Source organism: Staurois parvus, unplaced genomic scaffold (genome assembly GCF_062004578.1).
Source record: "Staurois parvus isolate SC_StPar_1 unplaced genomic scaffold, SC_StPar_1.0 ptg000135l, whole genome shotgun sequence".
NCBI classification, from domain to species: domain Eukaryota; kingdom Metazoa; phylum Chordata; class Amphibia; order Anura; family Ranidae; genus Staurois; species Staurois parvus.
In genome coordinates this window covers 6,209,437-6,230,993 of record NW_028317931.1, presented here as the reverse complement: position 1 = coordinate 6,230,993, position 21,557 = coordinate 6,209,437, and the positions used below count along the sequence as shown (strand labels likewise).

The following is a 21,557-nucleotide window of genomic DNA, read 5'->3' as shown; positions in this document are numbered from 1 at the left end:
TTTTTTTTGTTTTTTTTTTTTTTATTATTATTATTCTCCAAATCAGAATTGTTTATTAAATAAACTTCTTTAAAGCTTTCTTCAGTCCAATAATGGACACTCTGGCTGGAGTGTGCATTGTCTAGAACAGTCTTTCAACCAGAATGCTTTGGCATTTTTGTTTCACAAGCCTTAGGTTTTCATTTTGTAGTATTACAGCCTTGGACACCTTGGGGGCCAGCTGCTTGCATTCTAACAACCAATGATGTAATTGGCTGAGAAGGAGGACATCGCACTGCATCCTCATTTGTCGCTCTCCTTCAGCTCTAGGGTCATGTTTGCTGAGTGATGGAGAGAAAACTGAGAGAAACACTGGAATACTAGTCAGTACCACTGTTCAAAGGTATATTGCTTTGTAAGAATAAATCTCCTCCACTGTTGGGTGTCCTATGTGTATGGATGTTGCTGCATTATGAAAAACTATTTGTTTCATTCTTTACATTTGAAATAGGGAGCCTCACGATGTGCAGAATTTTTAAAGGGTGTCTTGGTTCAAGGGTTAAAAAACACTGGTCTAGAAGCATTAAGCCAATATTCCCACCATACGCTTTGCTTTGTTTTCATGTTGCATCAAATAAATTTTGGTATGACTCTAATGGCAGGAATACATGGCAAGGAAAAACGACCGATCGGTCATCTGACGACCGATCGGCATTCGTTCGTTGGTCTAAATCGTGGCCCACATTAATCAATCGAAAAGAATCCTTTGAGCAATACGTAGTGTTGACGTCTTCTGTACAAGTGGAGGTGATGCAGTGTGCATGTGACCTTCTAGCCACGCCCTGCGCCCAGAATGAGCATTATCCTTTGTGACTGGCATTAGAACATATTAATAGATACGAAGTGGAAGCATCTTCGTATGCCAGTTGTTTCTTCATGAACGTCCGGGTCATCTTTTGTTTCCACTCATGCTTGATAGCGGTTGATACATTTTTTTTTCAGACGACCGCCATACCACCGCATAGAAAATCGGTCATTCGCATGCGAAACGACAACATTTTTCAGTTGTTCAACCAGATTTTTTCATTGACAATATATTGGTCATAACATCCTGCTCATCGATGAAAAGCAAATCGGTCGATCATTTAATCAACAACATTTTTTTGTCCTATTTTCTTACCTTGTATTCCTGCCATTAGGGCTTTGTACAGCTTCGGAGTGTTGACTTTTATAGGGAAGTCTGTTCATGGAATTAGCATGCGGTCTGACAGTTGAAGAATGGTTGGTTGCTTCCATCAGTCTTCCAATGTTTCTATTGCTTCCCTGACATTCTCTACATGGAATTGAAATCAAATTTGTTTTTTTGTTTTTTTTGGAACTTGGAAATGTGATACTCCTTCAGGTTTCACCTGAGTATATAAAACAATGTCTATCTTTTTTTAGATATTTCTAAGAAAAAGGTGTCGTGGTTGATTCTAAGAATTACTGGGCAGTCTCAAGCCCTGTACACATTTGCCCAAATTTCAGCCAGTATTGGTCAACGCAATAGAAACCAGCTGACATTTGGCCCGTGTACTCCTGCCTGTCGGACAGACCCCCCTGTCAGAGTTTGGACCTGTTTGAGCAATCCTGATGGTAAACTATTGGAATGGACAGCCAATCATTTGGCGGGGACATTTTCCACTTCACAGCCATACTGTATGTATACATGCCCCTTGCATACGTGTAGCTGCAGGGTGGGGGGGGGGGGGATGCCTTTGCTGTCTATGATTTGGCTATCCACTTTAACAGCTTTCTGGTGGGATAGCTCAGGTTGGTTCGGACTCTTGATAGCTCATCCCTAATTCGTAGCAGAATGGGACACCTGACACTTTGTCAAATCTGTGCTTGTCCAATGTATTTGCACTTTTTGACAGCTGACCTTTTCAGACCCCATGTTCGGTCTATGGGCAGCTGGATGAAAATGGACTTGCATCAGTTTAAATCAGGCTTCCCCAGAAACATAAGGTTTTCGTCCTGAAATATGGAAAAGGATACAGTTCGTTTTTTTTTTTTTTCGTTTTGTGCATAAATACTCGGAGGCAAGCAGATGTAAGTCTATAGATTTACACTGAACTACTGATCAGATAATCTGTAACACTAAAGCTGACCATAGATGAATCAAGTCTCATCAGGTTCATTAGTGACCGTGCGAGATTCGATCCATCTTTGGACGGTCTGGTTGTACTGAAGTCTATCCATCAAACTACTTTAGTACTCACACTGATCATTTGTATTCTATCGGTAGGGAAGGCTCCCAACACTCCCTGATGGCAGAAGACCATACTGCTGTGGGAGGGATTCTCCCATCAACATTGACTGTGTTGATGTGGGAATGGAGTGATTTTCTTTCCTTTCATCTGTGATGGAGGAAAAGAAAATTTGTATAATCTATGGCTTGTGTAAGAGTAACTAAAACAGGACAAGTATGCATAGAGACTTATGACTCAGACCTTACATCATGACATGTTTACATTGTGTGCTATTTAACCCAAAATGAAGATTTCATTATACTTGGGATAAGTAGACATTATGCTATTGTAAATTTTCTTTTCCGTGTCCAGACGGAAGCAATGATCTCTCCAAGCAACATGGTAAGCTATGATCTCTCCAAGCAACATGGAAAGCCATGAATACGCCAATCAAGAAGGAAACCCTTTTCTGCTCCTGCAGCTTTAGTGGATGGTAGGTACCTAATTATAAAACTCTCAGAATAATAGTCAATTACTTGCAAAAAGGTATCGCCAGAGTTATGAGCTTTTATTCTAGCTCATGGCATGGGTTAGCCACACACTTTTTTGTGGACCCAAAAATGAATTTACTTGAATGTATTCCTAAGCTAAGTTATGAATGATAGTCTAAAGCTTGCTAAATATCAACAGATTGAGTTATGAGCTTTTATCATAACTTATTACTTGAGTGACCAAGCCCCAGTGGGCAGAGTAAAACACATCAGAGGGCGTGGCCAGAACAGAGGCTGAGGCCATTCCTCAACGCTGGACTACTGGAGTCTGTGGAGCAGCGTCCATCCCTTTAACTTGTATTGACTGACACTGAAATTGCTCAGACTCATGCTCCTCTGTTCTCACTTACCGTCGGAAGAATCCCTTTCCATCCATCCAAAGCTTGGAGTTCTTTCAGCAGAATACAGGGATGAAAGGCTAAGCAAGGATTTCACTCTGATCCCTCTTCCCCATTCGTGTCTTCAGCCCACAACTTGTGCTTACCCTTCAGGTTATCGGTTTGAAGGAGTTCTCTTTCAGAAGAATACAGGGATGGAAGGCTAAGCAAGGATTTCACTCTGATCCCTCTTGGGAAAGTCTACTGAGAGTGCCCCCACTCTCTGGAAGTAAAGGGTCTACTGTTGTAAGACATTCTTAACTTTCTGTTGTGAGCTATGGTTGGGCATCTGGACCAACTGAAAAGCTGCTATGTAGCAGCGGGCTTGGAGACTGAGTCTATCTCAGACTTTGCTGGATTGGGGAAGGAGTGCCCACTTCTTTGAGAAGGCCGGGGCTGGATATGATTCAGTCTCCTTTCCCACTGCCTCACTGCAGCCTCACAGTTGGTCTAAACGCTCAATTATGGCTTATGATGGAAATGGGAGGATTGTCGTAGAACTGTTCATCCTTTCTTCCTGGGAATACAGGGAGTTGATTTTGGAATGGTTCTGAGTTTTTCTTGATTAGAGTATGAGGGCACCATACTAGAGTCAACAAACACTTCGGCCAAGCCGAAATCAACAATCTCTATTCCTGGGTCAGACTTTTGGTACTACGTCAGAATCCTTATCCCCTTGGGGAAAAGGTGAGGCATGTGCCGCTCCCACTACAAAAAAATAAGTCGTCACACCCCCCATGTGTTCATCGCAGGACTTTTGTGGTCCCAACAGAGCACTGTTCATACGCAATGCCCATAGTGATTCACTCATTGACGTGAGTGGGGTTTTCTATCAAATGCAAATGATGAAATGTTGCGCAATCAAGCCCACTGTAGCATTGTGTGTCTACAATGCCATTAATCCCCCTTCACTGCTCATTTATACCCACCTTGGGGCAGTGTAGAATGCATTGCAAATGATTTCCCGTTGGTTGCAGGCTCTTTGTGGTCCCAACAGAGCAGCATTCAGATGCAATGCACATAGCCATCCCTTGCTGCTCATTTGCTGGAGCAGCATTTAGATAGGACCTCCCCAGCCCACTGTAGCATTGTTTATTTGTATACAATGCTGGTAATTCCCCATTGGCTGCTCATTTTGTGCCCACCTTGGAGCAGTGTAGAATGCGATTGCAAATGATTTCCCATTGATTGCAGGCTCTTTGTGGTCCCAACAGAGCAGCGTTCATATGCATCGCACATAGCTATTGTCTCCTTGACTGGAGCTATGATCTGAAATGCTGATGATGTGTTGTGAATTGAAGTCCACTTTAGCATTGTCTGTATACAATGCCAGTAATTCCCCTCCACTGCTCATTTATGCCCACCCTGGAGCAGAGAAAAATGCATTGCAAATGATTTCCCTTTGCGCATATGCTCTTTGTGATCCCAACAGAGCACTGTTCATACGCAATGCCCATAGTGATTCACTCATTGACGTGAGTGGGGTTTTCTATCGAATGCAAATGATGAAATGTTGCGCAATCAAGCCCACTGTAGCATTGTTTGTCTACAATGCCATTAATCCCCCTTCACTGCTCATTTATACTCACCTTGGGGCAGTGTAGAATGCATTGCAAATGATTTCCCTTATATTGCAGGCTCTTTGTGGTCCCAACAGAGCAGCATTCATGTGCCATGCTCATAATTTGAATGGTTTAGTCTTCCGATATTTTATAACCCTAAAATACTTTCCAAGCTTATACAACATTACTTTAGATTTGTCTATTAAAGTTTAGTTTATATTATTTGTTTTAAAATTTGATAAATTATTGGGGTTTTATGCCCCTTGTCATCCTCTTGTGTTTTTTTTATTTAGTGGAACCTCTATCTTCTTGCAGATAAGTGGATGAGCAGCATGGCCGGGTTCTGGCAAGACACTGCGATTTGATTTAAAATTTGTGAAATAGGTAAGTATCTAAATGAAACCTTTTTATTATTGAGATTTCCAGGGATATAATTGATTGGTTAATTACCTTTTTAATATGCATTTTGACATTTCTGCCTATAAGCTTAAGAAAATGGGCTCTTTTGGTTTAAAGTGTTAAGGCTCAAGGGTTTTTATCTTCATGCATCAAGGTAAATATCCTTTTCTGTGTTGGATTCACCCAAATCCAGTGATGCTAACTGGAGTCTATGCTATCCTGGGATTCCCTCTACTCATTGGCTGAGACAGCAGCAGGAGCCTTTGGCTCGCACTACAGTCAATCACAGCCAGTGTGCAAATCGGAAGAGAGTGGGTGGGGCAGAGTCCATCTCCATTTGTGAATGGAATGGACACATGGAGCAAAGACTGGGGAGTGCACATGCTCAGGTGCCTCCCATAGCAAGCTTCTTTGCCGTGGGGGCACGTGACAGGAGGGAGGGACTAAGCGCCGGCAGGAGACCCAAGAAGAGGAGGATCTTGGCTGCTCTGTACAAAATCCGCACACAGCAGGTAAGTATCACGTTTGTTATTTTAAGAAAAAATTAAACCTTAGAATAACTTTAAAGCATGCAATGCAGTACCTGTGTTTTTTTTTTTTTTTTTCCATGTTTGATTTGTTTTTAATAAATAAATCTCTTTAAAGATTTCTTAAGTCCAATAATGGACACTCTGGCTGGAGTGTGTATTGTCTAGAACAGTCTTTCAAACAGAATGCCTTGGCCTTTTTGTTTCACAAGCCTTTGGTTTTCATTTTGTCGTATTACAGCCTTGGACACCTTGAGGGCCAGCTGCTTGCATTCTAACAATCAATGATGTAATTGGCTGAAAAGGAGGACATCGCACTGCATCCTTGTTTATTCTCTCTCTCCTTAAGCTCTAGGGTCATGTTTGCTGAGTGATGGAGAGAAAACTGAAACATTGGAATACTAGTCAGTACCAGTGTGCAAAGGTATATTGCTTTGTAAGAATAAATCACCTCCACTGTTGGGTGTCCTACGTGTATGGATGTTGCTGCATTATGAAAAACTATTAGTTTCATTCTTTACATTTGGAATAGGTTGCCTCAAGATGTGCCGAATGAAAGGGATTTGTGCTTCTAATGACCACTGGTAGGTTTCCCCGTTGAGCTCAAGAGACCGTGTTCTGGAAGGAAGAAATTAGCATGCACACACAGGTTTCCAGAAGACAATCTGAATCTTTATTCGTAGATTCTTCTTCTTATATTGTAAAAAAGAAAACCATACAATAGGATTTCGCTGGATACTTGTCAAAGCTGTAAAACGTGAGATTTCTCAGACCTTGAAATCAGTTACACGTAACCAACAGTTATTTTCCCATTGGACGGAAGTATTTGACTTTTAACTATATCATAGCAGAAACAAATGCTGTTAATACAAAGAAATAAATGGATACTTTCCCTGCCTCTACCAAGGCTAAGCTAAGATAAAAAACAAAAGAATATTGTGAGTACAGTTCTATAATACATACACAGCTTTTACATGCACGTCTTCATATTTTCATTAACTCATTCTGGGCATAATACAAAAAAATTAATCAAAATGGAATACAATAAACAAAATGGATGGGAACAAGGAACACACATTTCCCTTCACCAAATTTTAAAGGGTGTCTTGATTCAAGGATTAAAAAACATTGGTCTAGAAGCATTAAGCTAATATTCCCATCATACGTTTTTCTTTGTTTTCATATTGCATCAAATAAATTCTGGTCTGACTAATGGCAGGATTACACAGTAAGAAAATTGACCGATCGATCATCAGACGATCGATTGGTGTTTGTTCGTTGGTTGAAATCGTGGCCCACATTAATCAAAAAAAATTGTTTGTCGAGCAATACGTAGGTTTGACTTCTTCCGTATAAGTGGAAGTAATGCAGTGTGCATGTGCCCTTGTAGCCACGCCCTTCCATCCAGAACGAGCATTATTCTTTGTGACCTGCATTAGAACATATTATTCATAGATACTTTGCTGGCTCCGAAGTGGAAGCATCTTCGTACGCCCGTTGTTTCTTCACGAACGTCCAGGTCATGCGTGATAGCACTTGATAGATTTTTCCCCTACCGTATTTCAGGCCAGCACTCTGAGAGACCTCGGCTCCTCCCCATCTGAGGAAACACCTCCACCTAAAATAAAAAAGCTCCACTCCCCTCTGACCTCAGTTCAGGTGTTTCCTCCGGTGAGGAGGCGCAAGGCGGCGGACGATAGGGGAGCCGAGGGCCGGTTAGCCGGCTGAGAGGCCCGACGCAGCCGGGAGTGAAGGCCGGAGTGTCCGGCTGCATATCCTCCCTGGGCAGGCTGCGGGCAGTGGGCGTGCATCCTGGGGGACGGGACAAGGCACGTACCTGCGCTTCGCCCCCCGACCCTCTCCGGCGAGGGGGGGCGTCGGGGTGGCTGTGCTGAGATCTGGGGAGGATCGGGGGAAGTTCCGCTCCTTCCCATGCTGGCGGTCTGAGGACTTTGCCGGGCCGGACGTCGGGAGACGGCGGTTTCCGGCGGAAGGGGCGGGGCTTTGCCCAGGGCTGCGACTTCCGCTTCCGGTCGCGGCCCTCACACCATGGCAGCGCGAATTTCAAACAGGCGGTGCGGTGCACAGTGGCCTGGGGGACAGGCCAGCACCAGGCTATCACCCTCCGGTACGGGATGTCGGAGGCACCGGGACCAGGAGATGCCAGCACCAGCCAGTCACAGGTAAGGTGCCTCAGTGGAGGCCTCCCCTACCTGTTGGCCCCTAGCAGATGGGAAGGTGGGGCAGGGGGTCTGCGGTGTTGCAGGCCCTTAGGCTCTGCCAGGAAGGAGCAGGGGGGGGTTGATTGGTGTTGGTCTTCTAAGGCTTCCCTCCTCCCCCTTTCTTTTGTGTCTTTCAGGGCAAGGCCCGAGCTAAACTTAGGCACCAGGAGCCCAAGCGGAGATGCCCTTCCTGTAAGGAAGTTTTGAAAGAATCTTGGCGAAAGGTTCTTTGTGGCCCATGTATACAGGGGTTGGTGAGGGAGGAGAAGCCGGAACAGGGGGAACTAGCCAGGTCAGTGAAGGAGTTGGCTACCACCTTCGACTCCTTCAAGTCCCTCATGGAGAGGTTTGCCCTCCCACTGCCTACACTCCCCAGGTAGCTTCTGTGAGTCGTCGGGAACCCCTTATGACCGGGGAGGAACCAGTGGGGGATTCCCAGTCTGAAGAGGAATCGGCGGGGGAGGGTCCCTCGGAGGAAGGTAGGGGCCCCTCCCGGTACAAATTGACCCTGGAGGAGGTAGATGAGCTCCTGGGGGCTGTATACGAAACCCTGGACATTAAGGAGGAGGTTAAGGCCTTATCTCTCCACGACCAAATGTATCCGGGGTTGGAGGAGCACCAGCACAGAATATTTCCTGTGCATGACATTTTGGTGGACACTATTAAGAGAGTGGCAGGACCCGGAAAGGAAGCCGTTCTTCTCTAAGGCATTGAGAAGGTTTCCATTTTCGGAAGACCCGGAGGCGGTCTGGAACAAAAGCCCTAGGCTAGACGCGGCCTTTTCCCAAACGACCAGGAGAACTGACCTGGCGTTTGAGGACATGGGGGTCTTACCAGACTTATTGGACAGAAGGGCGGAGTCCCTCCTTAGGAAGGCCTGGGACTCGACCTTGTACAACCTGAAGCCGGCCATGGCTACGACAGTGGTAGCCAGAAACTTAGAATACTGGCTTACACAATTACAAGCCCATATTGTGGCAGACTCTCCCAGGGAAAAAATCTTGGCCTCTTTTGAGACCCTTTTGCAAGGAGTCGGGTATATTGTGGACGCTTCCGCAGAGTCGGTGAGGTTGAGGGCCAGGTTTGCTGCCCTGACCAATTCAGCCAGAAGGGCGCTGTGGCTAAAAATGTGGCAGGGGGACATCACTTCTAAAATTAGGTTATGCGGCATCCCCCTCACAGGAGACTGTCTGTTCGGCCCTGGGTCGGAGGAGTTATTGGACCAGATGGCTGACAGGAAGAAGTCCTTCCCCCTCAAGAGGAAAATGCAGGAGGGGGGACATGGAAGGCCCGCCCGGCAAAAAGACTGAGCCTGCGACCACCTGGTCAGGGTAGGTCTACTGGGCAGAGAGGTAGGGGTAGAGGGGGAGCGATTTTTCGCCCTCCTGAGCAACCCCAGAAGCCAAGGTGACTTGGTTCCTCCTGTGGGGGGAAGATTGGCGGCCTTCCTCCCACAGTGGGAAGCCGTGGTCACCAGCCCCTTCATTTTGGATATCATCCGAAGGGGTTACCGGTTGGAGTTTCTAAGGCCGCCACCCGAGACATTTCTGGTGACGACCCGTCCAAAGGATCCGACGAAGGACGCAGCTCTGGTGGGCGCTTTGGAGGTTCTAGAGTCCCAGGGGGTCATCTCCAGGGTTCCGGTAGAGGAACGAGGGAAGGGGGTTTATTCCCATGTGTTTGTAGTTCAAAAGCCGTCTGGGGCGTTCAGACTGATTTTGAACTTGAAACCCCTGAACAAGTCAGTGCGTTTACCGGAGGTTCCTCATGGACTCCATCTTTACAATCAGGTCCCTCATCCCACCAGGTGCATTCATGGCATCCATAGACTTGAAGGACGCCTACCTACACGTGCCCGTGGCGAAGGCCTCTCAGAGGTTCCTCAGGTTGGCAGTGGGGGGGGGGGGGAAGGAATTCGACATTGGCAGTTCAGGGCTCTTCCATTCGGCCTTTCCTCCTCGCCAAGAGTATTCACCAAGGTTCTGTCGGAGGCACTGATTTCCATTCGCTTAAGGGGGATTTCAGTGGTGGCCTATCTGGACGATTTGCTGCTCTTCGCAGATTCGGAGGCTCACTTACGGCAAGATCTGGTTATAGTGCGGGGCCATCTAGAAAGCTTGGGGTGGATCGTGAATCTAGAGAAGTCCTGTCTGGTGCCTTCTCAGAAAGTGGTTTACTTGGGCTACGCTCTAAATTCGGTAGACCAAAAGACCAGCCTGACTTAGGAGAAAATCACCAAGTTGGAGGCCGGGGTCAGATTACTGCAGGGGAGCACGTCAATATCCATAAGGCAGGCCATGTCGGTACTTGGATTACTGACAGCGTCCATTCCGGCAGTTCAGTGGGCAGGTCTGCATATGCGTCCCCTCCAGTTGTGGGTTCTGAGGGTTTGGGACAGGAGGAGTCATTCCCTAGAACGCAGGGTCCTAGTTCCCCCCAGTGTGAAGAGGTCTCTATGGTGGTGGCAGAGATCGTCCAGCATAACTCAGGGGCTGTTGTGGTGCTTTCCGATATCCAAGGAGGTCACTACGGATGCCAGCTCCAGGGGCTGGGGAGCCCACTTGGGAGGCTTAGTGACTCGGGGAATGGTCCGTAGGGCAGAAGGGCGAATCCTCTAATTGGAAGGAATTGAGGGCAGTGTGGGAGGCTCTGCACTCCTTCCAGGCGTGGGTCACGGGCCAGCACGTGCGTGTCCTAACGGACAATGCCACGGCAGTGGCTTATATAAACAGGCAGGGAGGGACAAGGAGCAAGGCCCTCGGAGCCTTAGCGGCGACACTGTTGTCCTGGGCAGAGGTGAACTTGGCGTCCCTATCTGCGATACACTTAAAAGGGGAGCTGAACCAGAAGGCAGACTTCCTGAGCAGGACTCGGCTCATGGAGTCGGAATGGGCCTTGAACCCCAATGTCTTTCAGGGGATTGTGCGGAGGTGGGGATCCCCGGATGTGGACCTTTTTGCCTCGGGAAGGAACAACAAGGTCCCAAATTTCTTCTCTCTATCCCGCAGGGACGGGTCCAGAGCGGTGGACGCATTAGGTCAGAGGTGGGACTACCTGCTTTGTTACGCCTTCCCCCCGGTTCCTTTGCTCCCCCTGGTCCTGAAGAAATTCAGGACAGAGGGGACCTCGTTAATCCTGATAGCTCCCTTCTGGCCACGGCGGAAGTGGTTTGCGACCCTAAAAAGTTTGGCCTCTTGTCCACCCTGGGAGCTGCCGCCGAGGGAGGATTTGCTAACACAGGGGCCGGTTCTTTGCCCCAGCGTGGGAAGATTACGGTTAACGGCCTGGTTTCTGAGCAGCAGCTCCTCTTAGAGAAAGGGTTCTCGACTAGGGTAGTGGTGACATTACTGGCCAGTAGGAAGGAGGAGACCCAGGCCATTTATGGTAGGGTCTGGGGTTGCTTTACAGCCTGGTGTGACCGGACATCAGTGGCAACCCATAGTTTGGTTTCCGTGTTGGAATTCCTGCAGGCGGGGGCAGACAAAGGATTGTCTGTCGGCACGCTCAAGGGCCAGGTCTCGGCCCTCAGTGTGTTCCTAGAGACGCCCCTGGCCAGGGAGGCGTTGGTGAGTAGGTTTTTCAAAGCTCTGGTGAGGCAGAGGACTCCGAGGTCCAGACCATTTCCGGTGTGGGATTTGGCCAAGGTGCTCGGGGGGATGACTAGGGCTCCGTTCGAGCCCCTGGAGTCCTGCCCGATTAGTGAGCTCACGATTAAGACGGCTTTTCTGGTGGAGATTACCACGGCGAGGAGGGTATGTGAGCTGGAGGCCCTCTCGATCAGAACACCTTATCTCCGTATTTTTTCGGACAGAATTGTTTTCAGACCGGACCCATCCTTCATTCCGAAGGTGGCCCGGAGTTTCCAGAGGGAACAGGACATTGTCCTTCCCTCGTTTTTTCCTGACCCGGTGGGGGTAGATCAGGAAAGGTATCATTGTTTGGATGTAAGAAGGTGCGTTCTCCAGTATCTAGAGAAATCTAGGGAGTTCAGAAGCACCGAATCCCTTTTTTGTTTTTTTTAAGGGGGCTAGAAGAGGCAAGAAGGCGTCTAGAAGGACGCTGGCCAGCTGGCTGCGGCTGGCGATTGCAGGAGCTTATCAGGCGGAGGGCCTGGAGGTCCCGGAGGGTATCAAAGCGCATTCCACCCGAGCGGTGGCAGCTACCCAGGCAGAGCTAGCAGGGGTTTCCCCAGGGCAGATTTGCAGAGCGGCAACATGGTCCAACTATGACACATTTGCCAAGCATTACAGACTGGACCTGGTCTCGGTGCAGGAGCAGGACTTTGGTCGTAAGGTCTTGCAAGCAGTTAGCCCGCCCGAGGGGTGAGTACTCGCTTCTCCTCTCAGAGTGCTGGCCTGAAAGACGGTAGGGGAAAAATCAAGTTACACTTACGGTAACGTCTTTTCCAGGAGTCTTTCAGGCCAGCACCGGTTTCCCACCCACTGTTGATATTATGTGAAGATGGCTTATTATGATTATGTTGTCTCGCATTGTGTCTCCCCAGGTGACCGGAGGATGCTTGGAGAACTGAGGTCAGAGGGGAGTGGAGCTTTTTTATTTTAGGTGGAGGTGTTTCCTCAGATGGGGAGGAGCCGAGGTCTCTCAGAGTGCTGGCCTGAGACTCCTGGAAAAGACGTTACCGTAAGTGTAACTTGATTTTTTTTTTTTTTTTTTTTTTTTTCTTATACGACCGTCATACACCCCGCATAGAAAATCAGTCCTTCGCATCTGAAATGACAAAATTTTTCAGTTGTTCAACTGGATTTTATAGTTCACAATATTATTACCATTTTATAACATCCTACTCAACTACGAGAAAATGGATTGATCATTTGTTCAACAAAATTTTTTGTACGATTTTCTTACCGTGTATTCCTGCCATTAGGGCTTTGTATAGCTTCGGAGTGTTGCCTTTATAGGAAATCTGTTCATAGAATTAGCATTTGGTCTGACAGTTGTAGAATGGTTGGTTGCTTCCATCAGTCTTCCAACCTTTTTCTATTGCTTCCCTGACAATCTCTATACGAGTACTTAAAACAATTTCTACCTTCTTGGATATTTCTAAGAAAAAGGGGTCATGGTTGATTCTAAAAATTACTGGACAGTCTCAAGTCCTGTACACATGACCTGAATATCAGCCGGTATTGGCCAGTTCAATAGAAACCGGCTGACATTCGGTTCATGTGTACACCCGCCTATGAGAATCCAACCAAACAGACGTGCCAGAAATCTCAGCATCCAATCAGTGCTGGCAGCCAATGGCCAGTGTGTTGTGGCCATTGTGGTTTTTCAATTTTTAATTATGTATTTTAAGTTATGCTATGTTGATGGCATTATGTAACGAATAAGAAGTAGGTGTTGTCCCAATTTGGCTGCAAAAGTTGAAATTCAGTTTATGTACTATGCCTGCAAATGTGTCCTCTCTAATCCTTTACCTCTCCTCCTCTTTTTAGCTGCTCGACTGAACTAGAAGTGTTGAAGTGTGAGCAAGGTCAAGGTGAACTGCAATCATCCCAAAGACATTATCTTCATCAATTTGCCTGATTTCCTTCACAATTTTGTTCTGTGATGAGCATCAAGCCAAAGCCACTTTGTGATCACGTCATGACTGTCCTCTACCATTGTCTCGAATATGAAATACAAATTATTTTACAATAAAATGTTGACATTCATTTCTTTAACCTAAGTAATGTCTTGCCATCTTTTCTTTAATATATGTTTTTAAACTAGAGGTAGTGGTCAGTTTGCTTTCATTTGGATTAAATGGTCTCTGAATTCAAGTAGAATAATATAAATAGAGCCTATAGAGATGACTTAGGCTTGTCTGTATGGACTGATGGGCCTACTATTTGACTTGGATTCAGAGGGCCTTCCATGCTACTTATTACACTTATGCCAGAGGGGTATCCGTTCTGGTTAGCAAATCCCTGCCCTGTGTGCTTGAGACCATTCATACTAACCCACAACGGAAGTATGTTTTGATGGTTTTCACGATATGGGGTCAAAAATATGTGGTCGCTTCGATATATATCCCTCCAGCCTTCTCCTCCACAATGCTACGTACACTTCTGGAGAGGTTTACCCTGCACTGTCTTGCTAAATTGCTACTCATGGAGGACTTTTAATGCCATCTTGGCTTCTGACCTGGACAAACCTACCCCCCAAAATATTTTTCTGCTGATCTGGTTAACTGGGCATGGGTTGGAAGAAGTTTGGAGATGGATACATCCTACCTCTCGATCTTATTCCTGTTTTCTCCACATCCCAGAACACTTAATCTCATATTGACCTGGATTTTGCTAACCCCGCATTTTTGGCGGATGTTCTAACTGCTTCCTACCTACCTAGCGGATTGTCGGACCATTGGCCCTGATGCTCTGCTCTCCCTTTTCTCGGAACACCTCCCTCTGGCGATTGAGACCCCACTGGATCTCCCACCCAACTGTTGCAAATGCTATTCCACCATTGCGAAGTGAGTTTTGGGACAATAATGCTGGGTCATCCTCTCCAGATGTTACATGGGATGCCTTTTTAAGGCATACACAAGAGGACAATACATTTCCTCTATTGCTGCAGTCTGCATAGCACACACCACTACCACCCACACCTTACAGTAGTCAGTGGAGGAATGTACTACCAAATATGCAGCAGATCCCTCTGAACCTAACTTTGACCTCCTCTCCATGGCCAAAAGAGAATTGCACCTTCACTTCGTTGTTTGCTATTAAGAAGATCCAATCTGGTAATTTCAACTATTTTTCGAACAAGGTGACTGTAATGGGTGGCTACTAGCAATGCTGGCTCAACACGATCAGCAACTCACTTTAATTTCCCAGCTTTAGACCTCCTCGGGGGGAATGGTTTCCTCACTGTCAGATATTATAGTAAACTTCTGGCAATTTTACAATACCCTGTACACCTCCAAATTACCCCCCAGATTTCCTGGCTCATGGATCCCTACTGGATCAGTTAGCACTGGGATGGCTCTCAGATGCAGAGGGTGAGGCCCATTACTCCAGAGGAGGTCTCTGCCACTATTCACTCCTTTCCTTACGGGAAAGCTCCTGTCCCTGACTGCCTCCCCATCGAATTCTACAAGACTCCTAGTGATATACTGTACTCGCCCTGTTTTTAGCCTCCTGTACACACTAAGTTTATCTTTGGGTAAGCTGCCTTCCTCTATGAATCTTGCCCATTTGGTGCTAATCTATAAACCCCCAAAGGATCCTGCCTCCTATAGGCCTATTGCTTTTATCAACACCAATTTTTTTTTTTTTATTCCCCCTTTTCTTTATCCTAACCAAGCTTCTTTCTCTGAGGCTGCAACCGATACTACCTACCATTATTGACCTGGACCAAATGGGGCTCATGGCACATAGAGCCACAGACATACATATACTCAAACTGTACACAAACATTCATGCTACACATGCCAATGTGGATTGTAAGGGTGGTGGCCTCCCTAGATCTTGAGAAGGCCTTTGATATCATAAAATGGCCATTTCTGTGGGAGGTGCTTTGTAGAATGGGCTTCCCTCTAGTTTTCATTGCATGGCTCAAGACACTTTATGCCAATTCAACTGCTGCGGTCCAATTGGGTGGTGGCATGTTGGTCCTGTTCTCAGTCCAGAGGCACTCTGCAGGGTTTCCCTCTCTCTCTGGCTCTTTTTGCCATAGCTGTGGAGCCCATAGCTGAGGCTTTACATACCTCCCCTAACATCAGGGGCCTATGCATCAGCTGGCTGAAGGAGAGGGTGGCCTTGTACACTGATGACCTTTTGTTTCTAAATGATGCTGGACCGTCGCTTGCCGGGGCCCCTCCAAATCCTGCACTCATTTGCTACTGTTACGGGTCTCAGGGTCAACTGGACGAAATCCCTACTGTTCCCCATTGACCCCTGGACTCCTAGCATGACCCTCCCTTCTGCTCAGCAACAGTGGGTGGAGAGTTTTAGATATCTGGGAGTCGTGATCTCTCTCTGGGCCTCCGATTTTCTTCCCTTAAATCTTACTCCATGGTGCAAGATCTTAGGCTTAAACTGAAGGCATGGGAGTCCCTACCTTTTATCTGTTCTTGGGTGCATCAACCTTATTAAACAAAGTTCTCCCGAAACTTACCTATCCCGACACTCTCCACAATGGATCCCTAAATCCTTTTTTACTCAACTTGACCAACTATTCTCCTCCATTTGGGGCCCCCAACACCCCTAGGCTTAGCCTTTCCTGATTGTTACAAATACTTCTTGGCCACTCAATTGGTTACAGCCGCCTGGTGGCTAAGTCCTGATCCCAACAACTCCTCAATTGATCTGGAAGCTGCGTTGTTGCGCTCCATGGATGCTCTGAGGTCCCTTTTGTATAGAAGATCCCGGGCTCACTACCCATTGATGCCCTCCATGCTCACCACCCAGCGGGCCTGGTGTGCAGGTTTAATATGCAAACGCTATCCCAAGCTAGCTGTCTCTCTGAATGCCCCATTATGGCTTAATCCCACCTTGCCCCATAGTTTCATGATACCCTCAGACCTGGACAAAATGTAATCTCCCAAATTGTAACAGATTTCTACATTGTCCCCTTTGGCTGCCCTTTCTTCTATGTATAATGTTCCTGCATCCCATCTAATTCAATACTTACAGCTCTCCCATGCCTTCCATGCTCAATTCCCTCAGTCTTCACTACGGCTCATCCAACCAGCTCTCGAAGTGTTGAGGTCTGATTGCACTGTGAAGCCTACCTCCCATCTATATTCCCACTTATTGAGAGTTTCTCTACCTGCTCTGGAGGGCTTGCACGTGCAATGGTCGCGAGGTGTACCACAATTAGTGATAACTGGGATGACATTTGGGACCTTCCCTTCCGTTTCCTGGTTTCTCTAAGGGACCGTCTAGTTCCATTTAAAATGGCACATAGGGTCTATGATACTCATTATAGACTTCATAAAATTAACCCAACACACTCTCCCGAGTGCTGGCGCTGTGGGTGCACTCCGGAGGATTTTACCCATGTGTTTTGGCATTACCCAGCGTTAGTGGATTTCTGGAGAGAGGTGATATCCCTATGTAATAAACTGACCTCCGTTGCCCTACAACCTACCATAGCAGTATGTTTATTAGGATTGGTTAGTAATCTCCTACCTACTGTGGCTGAGCGCACCATGGTTGGCCTACTTTTGTTCTATGCTAGAAAAGCTATTGCATTGGAAAAAAAATCTGCTCCTCCATCTCTTATAAACTGGCAAATTATCATTAATGATCCGCTTCCAGAATGTAAGGACACATATCCACAGAGTATGGTCCAAATGGTTGGCCAAACCTCCCACTGCCTCTGACAACCTGAGTAGCTTATTGTACCTCTAAGACATCCCCGTATACTCTCCCGGTCCCAAGGACGACATACATTACACAACTTATTATAACTGGACATTCCTTCAGGTAATAGCGGTGACCATCCAGGCATCTGTGATAGTTTTATAGATAGATTTTGTATGTTACCTTTTCATTTGTATGTTTTTCTGGATGTGAAGTTCTACATTATTCTGCCCCTGCGAGGGTATAATGCATGTCAACCACTGTGGTTGTTTTGATCTTTTTATTCATTGTGTGTAAGTCATGTAATATGCTAAAAGTTTTCAATAAAAAAGATTGGGCTGAATGATGATGGTGTCACTTCTCTGATTGTGCTTGAATGACTGCACCCCTCTCTTGTGTCTACAGGTTCCCACCAGGGCTTGCTCACACTGAGCAACATTTTTGTTATGCAAAATCTGGTGCAACTCTTCATAGAAACCAATCCGCTTCCAGATTTTATTACCAAAGCTTAATTGAACAGGCTGAAGTTAGAAGCAGATTGACTACCATGCACAGCTGTGACATATTTGGAGTGTTCCAGTTACAGTATAATAAATGTTATTGGTTCTAGTAATGGAAGCAGATTGATTTTCATTGTGTGCTTATTTTGATTCCATCCCCTGGGGTTGATGCATATTGGTTTCAATTCACATCATTTTTAATTTTGGTAAACCTCAAAATGCTTACAAGAATGCCAACATCTCTGAAAATGTCCGATACAATGTTCTTGGCCCCCAGCTGTGCTGCTGCAAACCAATGAAAATGGTTTAGAAGAAAGACTGGAGAGGCAACAGGGTGGATTTACTAATGGAAAATACCGTTACTTTGTAAATGTGGTGAAGCTTCACTTTGTAAATATTACCCAATCAGGTGCAGAGAAAATTAAAAAAAAAAATGTTTTTTGCTTGCACATGATTGGATAATAGAAATCCACAGAACTTTACCACATTTACAAAATTCTGGGGAAGATTAGTACAACTACACTTGAGTGCCGAGTCTATTTTCCTTTTAGTAAATCCACCCCAACATGCTATATGAAATTTCTAGAGATCACCTCCATTAGAGCCCCTTTTATAAATCAATGCTTCTACATTTTGTGCTCCCTACAGTCATTTGAAAAAAAAAATCTTGTGCAAGCTCCGTATTAATCTCAGTATAATAAGATATAGTCTAATGCAGAGGTAGGAGATCTACCTGAACAAAACATGAAAGATCAAAGGTAACCAGGGTTCAGTGCCTTTTTTTCCCCTACCGTCTTTCAGGCCAGCACTCTGAGAGACCTCGGCTCCTCCCCATCTGAGGAAACACCTCCACCTACAATAAAAAAGCTCCACTCCCCTCTGACCTCAGTTCAGGTGTTTCCTCCGGTGGGGAGACACGAGGAGGCGCAGGGCAGACGATAGGGGAGCCGAGGGCCGGATAGCCGGCTGAGAGGCCCGACGCAGCCGGGAGTGAAGGCCGGAGTGTCCGGCTGCATATCCTCCCTGGGCAGGCTGCGGGCAGTGAGAGTGCATCCCGGGGGACGGGACAAAGCACTTGCCTGCTCTTCGCCCCCCGACCCTCTCCGGCGAGGGGGGGCGTCGGGGTGGCCGTGGTGAGATCTGGGGAGGATCAGGGGGAGTTCCGCTCCTTCCCATGCTGGCGGTCTGAGGACTTTGCCGGGCCGGACGTCGGGAGACGACGGTTTCCGGCGGAAGGGGCGGGGCTTCGCCCAGGGCTGCGACTTCCGGTCGCGGCCCTCGCACCACGGCAGCGCGAAATTTAAAAAGGCGGTGCGGTGCACAGCGGTCTGGGGGACAGACCAGCGCCAGGCGACCACCCTCCGGTACGAGATGTCGGAGGCACCGGGACCAGGAGATGCCAGCACCAGCCAGTCACAGGTAAGGTGCCTCAGTGGAGGCCTCCCCTACCTGTTGGCCCCTAGCAGTGGGAAGGTGGGGCAAGGGGTCTGCGAATTTGCAGGCCCTTTTTTGCTCTGCCAGGAAGGAACAGGGGGGGGGGGTGTTTAGTGTTGGACTGATTAGGCCTCCCCCCTTTCTTTTGTGTCTTTCAGGGCAAGGCCCGAGCTAAACTTAGGCACCAGGAGCCCAAGCGGACATGCCCTTCCTGTAAGGAAGTTTTGAAAGAATCTTGGCGAAAGGTTCTTTGTGGCCCATGTATACAGGGGTTGGTGAGGGAGGAGAAGCCGGAACAGGGGGACCTAGCCAGGTCAGTGAAGGAGTTGGCTACCACCTTCGACTCCGTCAAATCCCTCATGGAGAGGTTTGCCCTCCCATTACCTACACTCCCCCCCCCCCCCCCCCAGGTAGCTTCGGTGAGTCGTCGGGAACGCCTTATGACCGGGGAGGAACCAGTGGGGGACTCCCAGTCTGAGGAGGAATCGGCGGGGGAGGGTCCCTCGGAGGAAGGGAGGGGCCCCTCCCGGTACAAATTGACTCTAGAGGAGGTAGATGAGCTCCTGGGGGCTATATACGAAACCCTGGACATTAAGGAGGAGGTTAAGGCCTTATCTCTCCACGACCAAATGTATCAGGGGTTGGAGGAGCACCAGCACAGATTATTTCCTGTGCATGACATTTTGGTGGACACCATTAAGAAGGAGTGGCAGGACCCGGAAAGGAAGCCGTTCTTCTCTAAGGCGTTGAGAAGGAGATTTCCGTTTTCGGAAGACCCGGAGGCGGTCTGGAACAAGAGCCCTAGACTAGACGCAGCCTTTTCCCAAACGACCAGGAGAACTGACCTGGCGTTTGAGGACATGGGGGTCTTACCAGACTTATTGGACAGAAGGGCGGAGTCCCTCCTTAGGAAGGCCTGGGACTCGACCCTGTACAACCTGAAGCCGGCCATGGCTACGACAGTGGTAGCCAGAAACTTAGAGTATTGGCTTACGCAATTACAGGCCCATATTGTGGCAGACTCTCCCAAGGAAAAAATCTTGGCCTCTTTTGAGACCCTTTTGCAAGGAGTTGGGTATATTGCGGACGCTTCCGCAGAGTCGGTGAGGTTGGGGGCCAGGTCTGCTGCCCTGACCAACTCAGCCAGAAGGGCGCTGTGGCTAAAAACATGGCAGGGGGACATCACTTCGAAAATTAGGTTATGCGGCATCCCCCTCACAGGAGACTGTCTGTTCGGCCCGGGGTTGGAGGAGTTATTGGACTGGACAGCTGATAGGAAGAAGTCCTTCCCCCTCAAGAGGAAAATGCAGGAGGGGGGGACACGGAAGGCCCGCCCGGCAAAAAGGCTGAGCCTGCGACCGCCTGGTCAGGGTAGGTCTGCTGGACAGAGAGGTAGGGGGAGAGGGGGAGCGATTTTTCGCCCTCCTGAGCAGCCCCAACAGCCAAGGTGACTTGGTTCCTCCTGTGGGGGGAAGATTGGCGGCATTCCTCCCACAGTGGGAAGCCGTGGTCACCAGCCCCTTCATTTTGGATGTCATCCGAAGGGGTTACCGGTTGGAGTTTCTAAGGCCGCCACCCGAGACTTTTCTGGTGACGACCCGTCCAAGGGATCCGATGAAGGACGCGGCTCTGTTGGGTGCTTTAGAGATTCTAGAGTCCCAGGGGGTCATCTCCAGGGTTCCGGTAGAGGAACAAGGAAAGGGAGTTTATTCCCATGTGTTTGTGGTTCAAAAGCCGTCTGGGGCGTTCAGACTGATTTTGAACCTGAAACCCCTAAACAGGTCAGTGCGTTACCGGAGGTTCCACATGGACTCCATTTTTACAATCAGGTCCCTAATACCGCCAGGTGCATTCATGGCATCCATAGACTTGAAGGACGCCTACCTACACGTGCCCGTGGCGGAAGCCTCTCAGAGGTTCCTCAGGTTGGCAGTGGGGGGGGAGGAAGGAATTCGACGTTGGCAGTTCAGGGCTCTTCCATTCGGCCTTTTCTCCTCGCCAAGAGTATTCACCAAGGTTCTGTCGGAGGCACTGATTTCTATTCGCTTGAGGGGTATTTCAGTGGTGGCCTATCTGGACGATTTGCTGCTCTTCGCAGATTCAGAGGCTCACTTACGGCAAGACCTGGTTATAGTGAGGGGCCATCTAGAAAGCTTGGGGTGGATTTTGATTCTGGAGAAGTCCTGCCTGGTACCTTCTCAGAAAGTGATTTACTTGGGCTACGCTCTAGATTCGGTGGACCAGAAGACCAGCCTGACTTTGGAAAAAATCACCAAGTTGGAAGCCGGGGTCAGATTACTACAGGGGAGCAGGTCGATATCCATAAGGCAGGCCATGTTGGTACTTGGATTACTGACAGCGTCCATTCCGGCAGTTCAGTGGGCAGGTCTGCATATGCGTCCCCTCCAGTTGTGGATCCTGAGGGTTTGGGACAGGAGGAGTCACTCCCTAGAACGCAGGGTCCTGG

At 47.8% G+C, this 21,557-nt stretch overlaps 1 protein-coding gene and 1 long non-coding RNA gene across 2 annotated transcripts; both read left to right on the top strand.

Annotated features, from left to right (window-relative positions):
- Positions 1–267: 267 nt before the first annotated feature.
- Positions 268–5,698, top strand: LOC149466008 (uncharacterized). The gene is made up of 3 exons (XR_016312182.1): positions 268–382; positions 2,583–2,703; positions 5,016–5,698. It is a non-coding gene; the product is annotated as an uncharacterized LOC149466008 (long non-coding RNA).
- A 4,727-nt stretch (positions 5,699–10,425) lies between these two features.
- Positions 10,426–13,534, top strand: LOC149466007 (uncharacterized; the record flags this gene model as incomplete). The annotated part of the gene is made up of 1 exon (XM_089673090.1): positions 10,426–13,534. A coding segment is annotated over one exon (735 nt), but the record flags the coding sequence as incomplete, so codon positions are not given.
- Between the last annotated feature and the right edge of the window lie 8,023 nt (positions 13,535–21,557).